This window comes from Perognathus longimembris, chromosome 8, assembly GCF_023159225.1.
Source record: "Perognathus longimembris pacificus isolate PPM17 chromosome 8, ASM2315922v1, whole genome shotgun sequence".
In the NCBI taxonomy this organism is placed as follows: Eukaryota; Metazoa; Chordata; class Mammalia; order Rodentia; family Heteromyidae; genus Perognathus; species Perognathus longimembris.
Window position 1 is genome coordinate 6,085,460 of NC_063168.1, and position 16,099 is coordinate 6,101,558.

The following is a 16,099-nucleotide window of genomic DNA, read 5'->3' on the forward strand; positions in this document are numbered from 1 at the left end:
AGACAGTGTGAAGACCCCCAAACGTGCCTTCATTTTGTTGGTCACATGTATTGTTCAAAAATAATACTCCCCCTGAATGTAACTAAAATGCCATTGCTGAGTAAAATTCTATAGAATGGAGTCATACAATCAAATGATTAATCATTTAAGATGGAAAAATGAAGGTGAATAAGTCAACTCATAAGAAGAAAAGTAAGAGATATTTCCCAATGCTTTTGACTGAGCGACCAGGTAAGAGAGCTGAGTTTTCACTTAGAGAGAGTACTTGGGGAAATACTCGTTTTGAATGATAGAAAGTCAGTTGTTTAGTGTTAGGTGTGTGCTTTTGCTTACTATATAACTATATATCTGAGTGGGAATATTGGCTAGGCAAGGGCATGGATGAGACTGGAATTTATGGGAGAAGACTGTGGGAAATATACATTTAAAACTTAGCAATGATTTGGTATCTTTTAAAATATAAGTCTGCCTCCTGTATAGTTCCACATAGAGGTAAATGCTTGTGTGCGTGATTTAGTGAGCAAAGTATAGTATGTACATGAGTGAATCTTTTTGGAGTAAAGCTTTAGAACAATTAATAGACAGTTGTAACAAAATGAATACCAAAAGCTGAAATGAGATTGTAAGGAGGGCAAGCAGAGAGAGAGAAAGAGAGAGAGAGTGTGTGTATGTGTATGTGTGTGTATGTGTGTGTGTGTGTGTGTGAATGAATGTAAAAAGTAGCAGGAGACCAATGCAGCCTAAATATTCCATGTACAAATCTGATCAAGGAAATGGGAAATGAGTTTGGGGCTGGGAGGGATCAGTTGGGACAAGGAAGCCTGATGGTGAGGTTGACTGTGAACAATTTGGACATGATAGGCATGATGGACATGTTCAATTGTCACCCGTTGTTCAGAGAGAAATTAAAAATAAGCACCAGTCCAAGAGAATTATTCAAGGAAAAAATCTAGAAGCAGTAGAGAGAAAATGGGCATTTGAGAACTGAACTTCGGGAATTGAGGAACCTAGATAAGTCAGGTGAATCATGGGAGATTGAACACGGTGAAGAGTAGAAGGAAGATTGGGAGATAGTGTTCAGGAAGAGAACTTTGACAGTAGTTCGGGCAAGATGTGGACTGGAGAATGGACCATTGAAAATGGCTATGCCATGGGGGCGGACATCTTCACAGGGCCACTGAGGGTGAGAGGGTGGTCGTGAAATCCTCACTGACCGGCACCAAGGGAAGGAGAGAGACATGGGAGATAGGAACACAGGTGAGGGGAAGGTAGCGGGTAGGCAGATGAGAGGACCTGCTGGAAGAGTCGTTGTTTCAGATTTTCCTGATAGAAGCCATCACACCATATTTGCTCATGGATGACGCAGTAGAGAGGGAGTCCGTGACAGCAGAGGAAAGAGAAAGCCATATCTTAGGAGGTAACAGGTAATAACTGTGTACTGCTAAGGTTTAAAAGCCACACACAGCCCAGGGCCAGGAGTTGCTACTTGAATACTTGTGGAGTTCTCAATCCACTTGCCCAATTCTCAAATCCATCTTGTGCAACTGGGTTGACAACGTCTGTGATCAAGTTTGTAATGTGAGAAAGGCCACATATAACATAGCATGGCAATGACAGTGCTCTCTCTCTCTCTCTCTTAATAAATGAAAGTACTGTCTTCAAGTCTTGGGGTTAAGTGCTCACAAAGTCAGCAAAGAAATGAAAGGTAGTTTCTCCCCTTCCCTCTTCATTTGTAAGTACTAATTTTACAAACAGAGCTCATTTTTCCTCTAAAGGGCAGATCTTTGGACCAGCTCCAGACAACAGACTTATACTTTTTCTTATGCCCTTACATGAATGGCAACAGGAGCACGGGTGAGAAGAAAGGAGAGAAAAACACAAGAATGAATTTCACTGCCCTGTAATTCTCCTTGTTGTCAAATGATCCTCTCAGCCTGACCTGACCGTGAAGCATTGTATTTATTGTGCTAAAACTGAAGAACAAGTGAAAAGTTACTTGTGTTTTCCAAATACACTATTTAGTAGCTTACTGGTAGGTTTAGTAGTTTAGGGTTTATAGTGGGTAGTTGATGGTGAGCTCTAGTTTCAGTCTATTTGGAGAATAACAAGCTTATTTATATTTCTAAGCTTTCTCAACTCGCTTCCCAGGTGACCCAAGTCAGAAATATCCCAGTGAGATAAAATAAGTATCTTCACAAAGGTAGCACTTTTTTTTTCTCTCTTTCTCCCAACCCTGGGCTCCTAGAATACAAAACAACAACAACAACAACAAACAAACCCACCCAGCTTGCCAAGTGCCTGAGGATCACACTATAATCTTAGCTACTCAGGAAGCTGAAATCTGACTATCTCAGTTCGACGCTAGCCTGGACAGGAAAGTCTATGAGGCTCTGATCTACAGTAGTCAGAAGTATAGCTGTGCTCAAGTGGTAGAGCACCAGCCTTCAATGAAAGAGCTATGAGACAACTCAAGCTCTGAATTTGTCACCCCACTACTGGCCCACACACATATGCAAAAAACAATCCCAAAACAACAACAGAAAACCTCTAGCTTAAGTAGAAAAGGCAGATAGCCAATTCCATTCAGCCCTCCCCTCCAATAGATGGGTTAATGCGAGGAAAGGAAAATGGGAAAGTGATGGGGAGTATTCCATGCTTATTAAATAATTCCTATTGAACACAACAGAACAATTGCAAATAATTAAAGGAGGGGGCGTATTCTAAAATGAGCATGTTGCTTGAGTTTTATTAGTTGTGTACAATTGTGTGTTAGACTTTCACAAATTTAAGTTGATCTGACTGTTAGGCCACACTTGCTTCTTTTGGTTGTCCAGTTGTGATTTATTCATTTAGATCATTCACCTCTAGATTATCTGCGAATTGGAAGGAGGTAATTGCAGGATGGACCTGTCTCTAGATACTATTATTTATTTCTCTGACTTATCCTTCCAAATACTGGAGACTCCCTTGTTAATTACTAACAGAATCCTCCTAAGAAACAAATATGGGAAATGTAGTTAGTGTCTTTAGAGCACACTATATTTCTTTTAAAGGGGAAATTATTTTCCTTGCCCTACTTAATAAACTTGTGGCTTTGTAGAATTTGTAACTCAGTAAAGTCACTCATCTGTGAAAACTATGTTTGCACTCATTCGTATTAAAATTATGGAACATGTGTTGATTGGGAAGCTGTTTTTATCTCCTGTTACTTCAAAGTGATAGACTGAACGACAAATAGAAAACAAGATGTCTATTATACTAAATATGGTCAAAATCAGCTGATACTTTAGAATGTTAAAATAAAGTTTAAGCTAAGGGAAATGTCCAAAGTGGAATTGTTGGAACAACAACAACAAAAATCAATGATTTGCTCATAAAAATTTTGTCTTTGGATGGGATATTGAGTGTAGTGGATCAGAGTAGTAACCCTAGCCACTCTTGAAATGGAGATATGGAGGTTCACAGTTCCAAGGCAGCCTGGGGAAAAAGCCAGCAAAATCTCATCTCAATCAATACGCTGGGAGTGATCATGAGTTCCTGTCAGCTCAGCTATGCAGGCCTCATAAATAGAAGGGTTGCGTTTGGGGTCAGTGAGACAGAAACTAAAATACTTTGCTGGAAAAACTAAGTGAAGCAAAAGGGCTAGGAGGTAGATGGAGTCATCGATTACCCAAGTAGTAAGAAGGAGCCTCTGAGTTCAAATCCCAGTATTGCAAAAGAAAATGTGTGTGTGTTTACATTTGCCAAAAGCCATTTTATTTTATTTTCTGTCTAGTGGAGATGGGAATCGAATCCAGGGACTTGTGCATGTTAAGCAGGTGCTCTACCATAGAGCCATACCCCCTAGCTATAAAACGCATTTTTTTTTTTTTTTGCCAGTCCTTGGCCTTGAACTCAGGGCCTGAACACTGTCCCTGGCTTCTTTTTGCTCAAGGCTAGTACTCTGTCACTTGAGCCACAGCGCCACTTCTGGCCATTTTCTATATATGTGGTGCAGAGGAATCAAACCCAGGACTTCATGTATAGGAGGCAAGTATTCTTGCCACTAGACCATATTCCCAGCCCCATAAAAAGTATTCTTAAGAAGACCATGGAGTGGGCTGGGAATATGGCCTAGTGGCAAGAGCGCTTGCCTCCTGTACATGAAGCCCAGGGTTCGATTCCCCAGCACCACATATATAGAAAACAGCCAGAAGTGGCGCTGTGGCTCAAGTGGCAGAGTGCTTAGCCTTGAGCAAAAAGAAGCCAGGGACAGTGCTCAGGCCCTGAGTCCAAGCCCCAGGACTGGCAAAAAAAAAAAAAAGAAAGAAGACCATGGAGGGTAAGGTGGAAATCAAAGGGCAGGGGAAATGTCTCTTCTCCACAAAAAGCCAATGACCCTTCCTGACCTGGTAGCTTTAAGGTCAGGTGGAAATGGCCATTTACTCACCAAGCAAGAACATCAGAAATCATCTCCCCTCCTCTTGTGCTTGACTTTGGTGTCAATAGCATACATGTATCTTTTTATTTATTTATTTATTTATTTATTTATGTTTGCCAGTCCTGGGCCTTGAACTCAGGGTCTGAACACTGTCCCTGGCTTCTTTTTGCTCAAGGCTAGCACTCTACCACTTGAGCCACAGCGCCACTTCTGGGCGTTTTCTATATATGTGGTGCTGGGGAATCGAACCCAGGGCTTCCAGTATATGAGGCAAGCACTTTTACCACTAGGCCATATTCCCAGCCCCATACATATATCTTGAAGTTATTAGCTGTAGTTTATTTTTTATCTATGAGTTCCTTTCTCTAAAATGTCCTGGTTACATTTACTCATCTAGATTAATTTCAAATCATTCTCTCAAGCTGTGTTTAAAAATCTCTAAGAATATATTGTTGAAACTGCATGGCACATGCATGCTAATTGACAGAGGGATGTCATCATAGTGTCGGCGGTGTAGTAAATGCATGCCTGTGTAAAATTCAAGTCTTTTAAATATTCTTAAATTTAGCTTTATAGTTACATTATGATTGTTTATGCAATTATGATACATACATATACGTGATTCATATAAGTATATATGCAGTTTTGCATGTATGGATATATCAATATTTATATATTTAGTTCTATGTAGTATACTAGCATACACAGCACATAATTCTATACTAGCTACATAATATATGCTATATATATTTTTATGGCTATTGGATGTTTATTCTTTACACAAACAATACATTTATTTACATTTTAAATTGGGCATGTCGATTTTATATCAATCGTTTGGTTAAACTTTCTTGCTATTTTTAAGTAAAGGAACATACTAGGCTTTACAAAAAGGTAGATCACCTATTAGCAACAAAACTCTTGTCACTTCACTGTAAGCATCTGTGTCCATTTTGGTTATTGAGCAGATAGAAGACATTGTTTTGTGCCTCCTGGCTCTAATGCCCTTCTTTAAGTGTGTCACTGCCACTCATGAATATGTCCAGAGTCACCCCACACCCTTTCCCTCTGCTGGGAGATACTTGCAACAACACTGAGGACTCCTCCTGAGGGGTCCTTGCCACACCCCCTGTGTGTCTCCCTGTCCTCCCTCTTCTACTTTGCTCTGTCACTGCTTTTGGATAGATCTGGCGCTGCATTAGACCCCACAATCCTAGTGTTGAGACTTTATCTGTCCCCCTTTGTGTTCCACACGCCCCTGCGAGGTACTCAGTAAAAAATGCATTAATAAATGAAAAAAAAATTCTGTAGATAATACAAGTAAGCAACTCCTCTGTACTGGTTAGAGATAACTTGTTATTACTTCCTATGATATTTTCAGTTTTATCCCTTTTGTCTATTGTTTAGTGTTGGCTCATGGCCTCCTGAAAATAAGCCAGCTATGGAAAAGGAAATAAAAATGAACAAAATGTTACGTTTTCCTATTTCAGTCTCAGCATCAGAATAGCTTTTGCCTTGGTCATCCACATTTAGCAGACAATGGGTTATTATTGATTTCTTTTGAGCTCATAAGAAGGTTCACTTAATTTGTTTTGTTATTTTTTGAAGGGAATAACCATCCGACCACTGGTAGAGTTTCTTGATGTTAAGAGATCCAATAAGAAGCAGCAAGCTGTCAGTGAAGAAATCCACTGCCGGGTAGGTGCTGATAGAGCATAAGACTTAAATGATAAAAGAAAAATAAGATTTAAGATGTTAAACCAACTTTCCCACAAGTCACAGAAAAATCACGAACCCCTGGTGCTTTATAGATAGAGAGGTACAAAGCCCTTCTTTTTACTATGTTCAACTTAAAACTATCTCTACTGGACAATGATTACCAGCTTTCAAACTATTCACAATTCCAGCCCAACATGGTGATCAAAATAATCAAAGCACTGCCTAACAGTATTATGGCAAACATCTCTATTTGTTCGAAGACAAAGTATTTAATTATTGTTTTCAATAAAAATAGACAAACAAAAACTACCAAGGTCATTAGAGTTTAAGCATGAAATAGTAGATTGAAAATGACTGACTTCAGGTACAAACTAATCGGTTAGCCTGAATTGTTCTGTTTTCTTTTAGTTTTTTGATCATGTGAAGACTGGGATTGAAGATGTTTGTGGACATTGGGGTCACAACTTTTGGAGAGACAAGTAAGAAGGGCTCTTGACTAAAGACGCATGGCATGGGGTAACTCAGAGAACAGACAGACTTACACAGTCTTCTCATGTTGTCTGTTAGGATGTCCTTTAAGAGAAAGCTCAGCCATAAGAAATATATAGGGTAATAGCAGCATATACAAGGTAGAAGCTTCTTTCTGTCTTATATAAATAGCCAGAGGTTGGGAGACGCAGATTTAACAGATGAGCTGTCCTCCACAGAGTCCTCTGAGTTGACCACTAATGGTGGTTTTCATTTTCAAGACTGCCTCTTGGACTAGAATTATACTTCAGTGTCTGCAATTCAAGGCCGTGTGAAGAAGAAAAGATAACAAAGGAATGGAAGAAATATGCTACCTGCCTTCTAAATAAGGTCACCAGAAGCTTTCACACAGTCCTTCCACTTACACTGCATGGCCGGCACTTAGTTCCATGGCTGTGCCTTAATGCAAAGGAAATGCATTCTAAAAACGGAGGGCTCCATTACTGACTACTCTGCCCCACACTGTGAGAGGCTGAGTCCAACACTATGCTCCAGAGAACCGGAGGATATAAATAAACTAGAAGAAATAACATACACATACGCTTAAGGCTTAAATTTGATGAACCTATTACTGGCTAGGCAAGACTTTGGAAGTACACACCATTTATTTGTCCCCTAAGACACAATGACAACTTCTAAAGTGTATTTCTATTGCCTTTTCCCTTCACTTACCCTTCGCTCCTCTCCTCTCTCCTCCCCTCCCCTTCCTTCACAAATGTTTCCCCCAACCACTGATTTATATGAAGTTGTCGCACCTGCCAGTCTATGCCGTTTAATGTGAGAGAAGAATTCTTGAGCGCTTTGATCTGCTTACATGGGTGATTTGGTACTGGGTTACAGAAGTAGATGCACGCTGCTAAAATTCTGCAACATAACAAAGGCAAAAATAGTTACATAGTAAATGGGGCTGTTCATGTCTACCAGAAAGAGTCAGACAGGAAGGGGGAGGGGGAGAGAGAGAGAGAGAGAGAGAAAGAGAAAGAGAGAGAGAGATCCATAAGGATTAAAATGAGCTATAACAGTACTTCAATGCCAGAGCAACTTTTATAAGGTTTACAACACTGTTAACTAATGTGGAAAAGTACCTTGAGCTTAACATTATTTCCTAAATAAAGGAAAGATATTTTAATTTTATGTGTAGGGAGAAAACCCGGTAAGCCACATGGGAGAACCGGTCATAAAACAGACTGAAATCTGCCTTGCAGAAATATGAGGAAAAACATGGCCATTTCTTTGGGGAAACATTAACTTATCTGGAAGTAAGCCTGGCACCCTAACATGTCTACCTCGTGGCTCTGCTCAGTGTTCATTTGCATCCTGTGACCTTGCTCATGTACAACCCAGAGGAGTCCTGGTCTGTGGCAAGCCCGTGAAGCAGACTTCTTCCCCACTGCAATCACTTTGCTTACTTACCATACCTCTTCTCCCTCTCAACCCAACCACATTGTGTGTGTGCACACGTGCATGTGTACCCATGCACGCACCCACACCAGTCCTGGGGCTTGAACTCAGGGCCTGGTCACTGTCCTAGGGCTCTTGTGCTCAGGGCTAGTGCTTTCCCACTTGTGCCACAGCTCCACTTCAGGGTTTTTAAGAGTCTCAGGGACATTCCTGCCGGGGCTGGCTTCAAACCTTGACCCTCAAGGTCTCAGCCTCCTGAGTAGCCATTGGTGGCCAGTCCAACCACATTTTTAGATGCTCTAGAGCCGTGTAAGTCCTTTTCCAAAGAGAGGAAGGGGAGATGTAAGCGAATCAACATGTTTTCTTACAGAAGTGAAGAGCTCCACCTTCCTACCACTCCTCTGCCTCCAGAGGAGAGAAGAGCATGGACATGGGTGGGCACGTGAATTCTGTCCACAGTGAGGAAGGAGAGGACAGCACTGTGATCTTGTGGGCCTGACCTAGAGTTTAGTGGAGGAATGTCAGAGGCAGTCTGACTCCTCTGGCATAGCTATCTCTCAGGTCATGGGCACTGCCTCTGGAACCCCTGACTGACCATGGCACACCTCCTAAGGTAGTCAGCTGGACCATGAGTGCTGATGATGTCAAAACCAGCTTTTGGCTTATTTCTCAAAGGCAACTTATTTGCTTGACGTTTGTCTCAACTGTGAACATACTTCATGTAATAATCCATAAGTACATAATAGATTTTTCATGCCCAGTTCCCACATCAATTTATAACTGAGAGGTTGAGTGTAGTCACAGGCCCTTTTTACAAATCAGTAACACACAGATTATGTCTCTGAGATAATGTAATTTTCAAGGACTAACAATAGCATTCAGTGGGAAGTGATTGAAGTATATTGGGCATCTTTTTTTTTTTTCATCTTTATGCCATGTTCTTGGCAGAGAATTCTGGAGGCATTTGATCCTTCAGGAATGGGATGAAAGATAATACAGTGGGGACATTTCTCAGATTCAGCCCCAAGAAGCCTAATGATGGTGAAAGAGAACACCTATGTGTATCTTGGCAGAGAGATAGATGGGTGGCAATAAAGCGAAGAAAGGAAACAAATCCCTACAAGGAACAGATCAGATATTCTTGTCATTTATGTTTACTCTTCCTTTTACTTATCTCTAGTAAAATAAAAAAGCTAAAGCAATAATAGCAGTAGAAGAACCTTAAGAAGACGAGTTGTTGTTGAGAACCCTGGCTCAATGAGCCTAACATGAAACTCAAAATAAACACAGGAAACAGTAGGCCCAGTCTTCAGTGTGATGGCCAGTCCACACCAAACCAAGTTAGGGATGGCTCAGAGGAGCCCTCCTGCATTTAGAACCAAGGACTGGTGCCAAGAATGTAGGTGAACATTGGTTCCTTTCATGGGACAGGTGTGCCTATACGATCTCTGCAATATAGTGCTTTCTTTCTCAACAGATATTTATTGCATGCTGTTTCACTTATACCTTGGCACAGTAATGTTGCATAATAAACAATCCCGAAACAATCCTGCTCAAAAATAGCAGCCCTGGATTATTAAAGTACAATAAGGCAAGAAGCTGTGATTCACCTGGATAGGCTGGGGTGACCCGGGCTAGTCTTTCTCATGCCACGGGCGGGTGGAAGTCACATGATCCCAGCTGGCTTTGTCTGAAGCGTTCTGGGGTGATGCTCACCTTTGCCTATGCTACTCTGTGCGCGTTCTCTCATGATGATTATGGAAGCATTAGGCGAGGGCTCCAGGGGGCAAGCTCACTCTAGGCCTCTTCTTTTACGCTCATGTCACTAAGAAGTCATTGACCAAAAGGACTCATTACCAAGCACCATGCCTGGGAGCAAGGCAGGTGGCCGCTAATGCCATGGTACAAAGACATTGCTCAGACAATATGGCAGAGGAGGGAGATACAGGGAGACCTTGGGGATCCATCTTCTACACAAGCCTACAGAAGCCTAAGTTCTCTGGCAAGCCTGAGTAAGACACTGAAACGATTCCTGTACCTAGAGATTTCATATCCTAGTGTAAAGAGGCAGAACATAAGATGAATCAGTAGGTTACATATCTTGTCATAAAGTGATCACTGTTATATTTAAAAATAGATCTGGGAACTGAGAGTGGAGGAGGGTACACAGTTGAAACAAGAAGGATGGGAAAGCCTGTTTTGAGAAAATGACTATTGAGAGGAGACGTGGAGGAGGTGTACATAGGAATCCTGCAGGGATCTGTAAAGTAGCCGTGAGTAGAAAGGCCCAGGTGACAGCTCCATAAGCCAGGATGGACCTGTGAGTCTGCACCTGAGGGCAAGGAGCCCGGTGCTAAGAGCTGCAGGCCCATACTCTGCAGGGCCTCACAGACCACAGTGCGTGTACTCAGGTGAGAAGCAGAAACGGCATCGTTTGACTGACTTTTGAATAGGGATGTTCTGTTATTTGCACTGAGAACATGCCACAGGAAGAGAGCGATTTGGTGCCTAAGTCCAGGCAAGGGTTCAGTGAGTGAGGACCAAAGCTTGGACCAGGGTGAGGACATGAGAGGTGGTGGGAAGTGGTTGGGTTTTGCCTCCATTTGGATGGTGGAACCACCAGCAATGGCTGATACGGAAGGTAGTCTCCCAGGGCTTCTCTAATAAGCTTCCCCCAGGAGGTAGGAGTTCCTCAGCGTGCTGGGGACCGGAAGTCAAAAAGCAAGATGCCGCACAGTTGGCTTGGTGGAGCGCTGTGAGAATCTGCTTATGCTTTTTGATTTCACATGCAGATGGCAGTCTTCTTCCTGGCTACATGTTTGCCTTTACTCTGCACATGTCTATGTCCAAAGGGTCTCTTCCTATAAGGACACCAGTCATGTCGGATCGGAGCCCATCCTGATGACTTCATCTTAATTGCGTTGGCCAGATGATGTCTCTAAGTAGAGTCACATGCTGACGTGTTAGGGATTTCAGAATGGAGGTTTTGTGTCATGGGACACGATTCAGCCCGTAACATGGAGTGTGAAAGAAGGACGAAAGATGCCATCACAGCTTTTGACCTAGGGGAGTCATCGTTAGCAGAGAATGGGAGAAGACAGGGCCAATTGCATGTCATCTCTGGAAGCATGTTAAGGGTTGATTAGATAGCCGAATGCTCACGGCTGGGGAATTCAAAAGGAATGCTGGAGCTAGAGAGACCAATTCTGGAGTCACTGATATGGAGAAGAAGACAAAGGACTGGCTGAGCTCTCCTATACTCAGAGGTCAGAAAGAAGAAAAAGAGCCAACAAAAGAAGCTGAGAAAGAGGTATTGAGGATCGGAGGGGAGTGTGTGTACTGGAAGCCAAATGGCGACAATGAATATAACAAGCGAGTTTAGGAACAACGGGACTAATAATTGTATTTCTGTTGTGGGGTTCATTGATGACCTTCAGGAGAGTATCCTCCATGGAGTAATGGAGGCAATTCCTGATTTATGAACATACAACAAGCACAGGAATGGAATTGGAGATATTGATAAGAATTGAAGAAATGACAAAGGGAGAAATATACGTAATTTAACTAGTGAGTTTTAGATCTATGTATTCTATGGCCACACTTAAAAATTTATCAACACATATGTGTACATATGCTTAATGTAAGTATATAGTATGCACATTTTGTATACACACATTTTTAGGTGTGCTACATACAAATACACATTATGATCAAACTAACTAAATTCTGTGACCGTGTTTCTTCCTGGGAGATTTTTCTTCATCTGTGCAGCATTCATTCTTTTAAATTTCCACTTCATTTGTAGGTTTAAGAAATTTGATGACAAATATCTTCGGAAGCTTTTGATTCGGGAAAACCAACCTAAGTCAAGCATTGTGTCCTTGTATAAGAAGCTTGAAATCAAGCACGCCATTGAGATGGCAGAGACGGGCATGATAAGTACTGTCCCTTCCTTTGCATCTCTAAAGTAAGTGTGGCTTTGCAAATTAAAATTCGTGTTTTATTACTGTAGTATTTTAATTTACAAACGTTAAAATGTTTTGGTTTGTAAACATACATTAATAGTCTTTTGAGACCAGCGATAATAATATAAAATGATCAATGTCCTAGAGTTATTCTTATTATCTCATAGTCGAGAGAGCTTTTCGTTAAAATGTAACAGCCTCAAACTATGCATATCGCGTTATGTTTTGTGCTGTGGTATCTTGAAATTGGCTAGTCAGAAAATGCATGCACAATTCGGATGTTTGTGCTTTAGTACATTTTACTACTTTTTGAAAGGGAATTGAAACCCCCTTCTCCAGCATCGGGGACTGGAACGTTCTAAGGGGTGTTACGGTAGCTACTAACCGCAGGCCTGGAATCCTGCAGCTATGTCCTCACAGATTTTTCAGAGTCCTAGTTGGAGGCTTGGGGGTAGTGAGCATCTCAACCAACTGAGCCTTGCCTAGAAACACTTGGGAGAAGTTAACTAACGCATGCCCGGGCCGCGCTGACTCCAGGCCAGTGAAATCAGAACCTCTGGGGCGGAGGCTCAGGAGTAGGCATATTTTGAAATTCCTCTGGAGTGTTTACTTTCACTGTGCAATTAAAAAAAAAAATCTTCCGATACAAAAGTTCTTCGGGCAGGATGGAGATCCACCGATCTAATCTGTTCCCTTGACTTTAAGGAAAAGGAGGGAAAGACCCAGGCTCATGAGAGGACTAGCTCCTCCTGCCTCTCAACAGTCCCTGGCAGAACCAGCAAGGCAGCAGCCCTCAGAGAGGGATGTTCTTTCATTGGGAAAACATCATTCCTCCTCTGTTAGGACAGTGGTAGGAATGGCAGGCTCCCACTGATTCTTCTACTGCTAATTGAATAGGCTTGAAGCTCATGTAAAGTAAATTTCATGTAGTTAAAATGGTACCTAGGCGTGAGTTGAAGTGGGAGATGAGAAAAGGACACAAAATAGCCAGCCATAACCATGGTTTTTAACTAGCATTTGTAAGTCTCCTATAAAAACTATGGGAGTTTCCATGATCCGGAATAACAAGAGGGAGAGGTCAGCGTGGCAGTGTATTTCATTAGAAATAGCAGTGAATTGAGCTATAAGGTGATGGACTTATAGCCGATACTTATGTGCTTGTATATCTCTACTTGTGGTTCCATTAAGATGTGATCCATCCATCCATCTATCTCTATACACACACATGCACGCACGCACGCACGCACACACACGCACACTATTGTCTTTTTGGCACATTTATTTCAAGTTATATACATCTTCTAAAATAGAACATTCACCATTATTAATTATCATTTCCTTAAAGAGTATGTCCTCTGATATAATTATACAAATTTCCTGATGTCTTTTTTTTTATCCTATCAGTAACCTTTACATATTCTTAGGAATAAAATGGTTTTGGTATTTTATCCTGTAAATCAGTTATTATTATCCAGATACTCAGTCCTTTCCATAAGAGTATTCAGGAAGTTTATACTTTTGCTTTTCTTACAAATATCTTACCCACTGAAAGTGTTGCTTAATCTACTGAGTATGGGATAACTTATTACGATGATAACAGCAAGCCAGCTAGTGAGCATATTGTACTAAGTCAAACATAGTTTTATTTCTACCACAATTTATTAAATTTATTATTTGATGGAGAGATGAAGGGTAGGCAAATACAGTTTCAATGTTCAATGTATATGTATATATATGTGTGGGTGGGTATACATACATATACATACATATATGTATATATACATATATATGTATATATATATGAAAATGGAACCAGGGAACCTGAGGGGAGGGGTGGATTGAAAGAGAATGGGGAGGAGGTGAGATGATGAAGAGGCCGTAACACTGATCAAGACACATTGCTGTCAATTCAGGTTGAGTGAAAGAAACTCCTTTTTACAGTTACTTAAAGATAATGAAAAACCAAAAAGTCGCTCACTGTCAGTGGCCCGTGGCTCAGGCTTTGTATCCCGACTCCTCGGGAGGCCGAGAGCTGAGGATCAGAGTTTGTAGACAGCTTGTACAGGAAAGTCTGTGAGACTGTTATCTCAATAAAGTACTCAGCAAAAGCCGGAAGTGGTGCTGTGGCTCAAGTGGCAGAGTGCCAGCCTTGAGTGAATATGCTGAGTTCATGCTACAATATCTGCACAAAAACACACATAAATGCTGTCCCTGGGGGCCATACCGAGGGAGGAGCTTGCCTATATCCTTGGGAGGCTCACCGTAGGCCTGCCTGTGTTTTGAGACTGATGCAGCTCCTTATCCCATTTTGGGGCCACTTTAAGCAGTGCAGTTGCCAATAAGCAGCATCAAAGGTGAGAACCATCTCACCAATCAAGTGTGAAAAGGACATTATTTATAGAATGAAAACAAGAAGAAATAATAAAGTAGGATGTCACCCTGCTCAGTTGGGGAACATGTTTTGCCACTCCTGTGTCTTGAGACACAGCTGTCATGTGCTATTAAGTATTGATACGGGGTTTAAACAAGTAGAGCTCACAAAGACATACTATTTGGATAAAAAGGATCGACTGTATTTGCACAAATGTTTATAAATAATGTGTTTGTAAATGTTTTAATGAACTATTTTGAAAGACAAAATATTGGAAAATACAGCTAATTAAATTTGTGTTGGGAAAAAAACCCCAATTCTATTACTTTATGTAGTGTCAAAGAGAGTCAGATAATTATTGCTTTAATGTCCTTCTTTGAAAAAAATAACAGCACGAGAAGCCAGGCATGGTGGCACACGCCGGTACCCCCAGCATTGCAAGTCGATTGAAATGTTTAAATTATTGGAAGTATTGAATAACTTCCAAGTGCTGTATGTATTTACTTACCTGTGTTTGGAACCCACGGAGCAGGGCTTGGTCTCAGAGCCCCATGTCTCGCCTGGTGATTTTGGAGATAGAGTCTCAAGGCTGTTTTTTGCCCAGGCTGACTTCCAATTTTAATCTTTCAGATCTCAGCCTCCTGAGTAGCTAGGATGTTAGGGATGAGGCACTGATATCCAGCTTAAGTGCTAGTGTTTTCTTCCCTCTTGTTTTTGTCATTAATTTCCATACATGAACAACAAATATATCTTAAATGTCCTAAACATTTCCTTGACATATTCCATTTTTTCAAACCTTTTTTTTTTTCACTTCAGTAACCAAGTGCTGCTAACTTTTAAGCTAAGATTCTCCTCCTGACCTCCCCTTGCCAAGAAAAATGGTCTGTGGCTCTCATATAGAAAAATTGATGATAGGAATATTTGATAAAAATTGAAATGTTCTTCTATGTGTAAACTTTCACAGCGATTGCCGGGAAGAAAAAATAAGGAAGCTCACACCTGGTGAAATGGATGAAATTCGAGAGATTTTATCAAGGAATCTATATCAAATCCGCCAGCGTGTAAGATTCATTTCCTTTCCAAAGTACTTGTGTTAAAAAAAAAGTATGCTTTAACTTTGTCTTATAGGTGGATGTCCTGTTGTTGTATGCACCTCGATGGTCCCACCAAACCAGGCACCCCCTCTTCTCTCTAATCCTCCATTTTTTCATGCCTTACACAAATATAATTCCACATGGATCACACAACTTAGACAAATGAAATGAAAAGTCATAAAATTTTTGATGAGGACATTAAATAAAAGATGTCCAACCCAAAAATAGAACTAACAAAGGCAAAAATCTATGAATTGGAATTTATGAAATGTAGTATTTCCTCTGTATTAATCGATATTGAGGGAAGGAAAATGAAATTGAGTCTTGGAGAATGCTTTTGTACATGACATATTCAAACTGGCATCTAAATTATCCGAGGCACGCTTGAAGTTTCAGAAGCAGAAAATAAGTAACACAACTTACGATTGAACCACTATTTTAAAATCTCATAAAATATTCAAGACATTCGCATGTCATTTGCAGCAACTTCACTTTTGTTCTTTTTAAAAAAAAAATGCAGTACGTATTTTACCATCTCTATGTTTCCCAGATGAGTGTCAGGGAGCTTAATTCTTCATGAAAAGGACAACAATGATACTTA

At 40.9% G+C, this 16,099-nt stretch overlaps 1 protein-coding gene across 2 annotated transcripts in view; it reads left to right on the forward strand.

Moving 5' to 3' along the window:
* The window catches only part of Slc9a2 (solute carrier family 9 member A2), an 89,391-nt gene that overhangs the window by 65,615 nt on the left and 7,677 nt on the right, over positions 1–16,099 (forward strand). For both annotated transcript variants that reach the window (XM_048352467.1, XM_048352466.1), the window contains 4 exons: positions 6,029–6,118; positions 6,548–6,618; positions 11,874–12,035; positions 15,369–15,465. In XM_048352467.1, the coding sequence (XP_048208424.1) occupies positions 6,029–6,118; positions 6,548–6,618; positions 11,874–12,035; positions 15,369–15,465 (420 nt within the window). The remainder of the gene's footprint in view (positions 1–6,028; positions 6,119–6,547; positions 6,619–11,873; positions 12,036–15,368; positions 15,466–16,099) is intronic.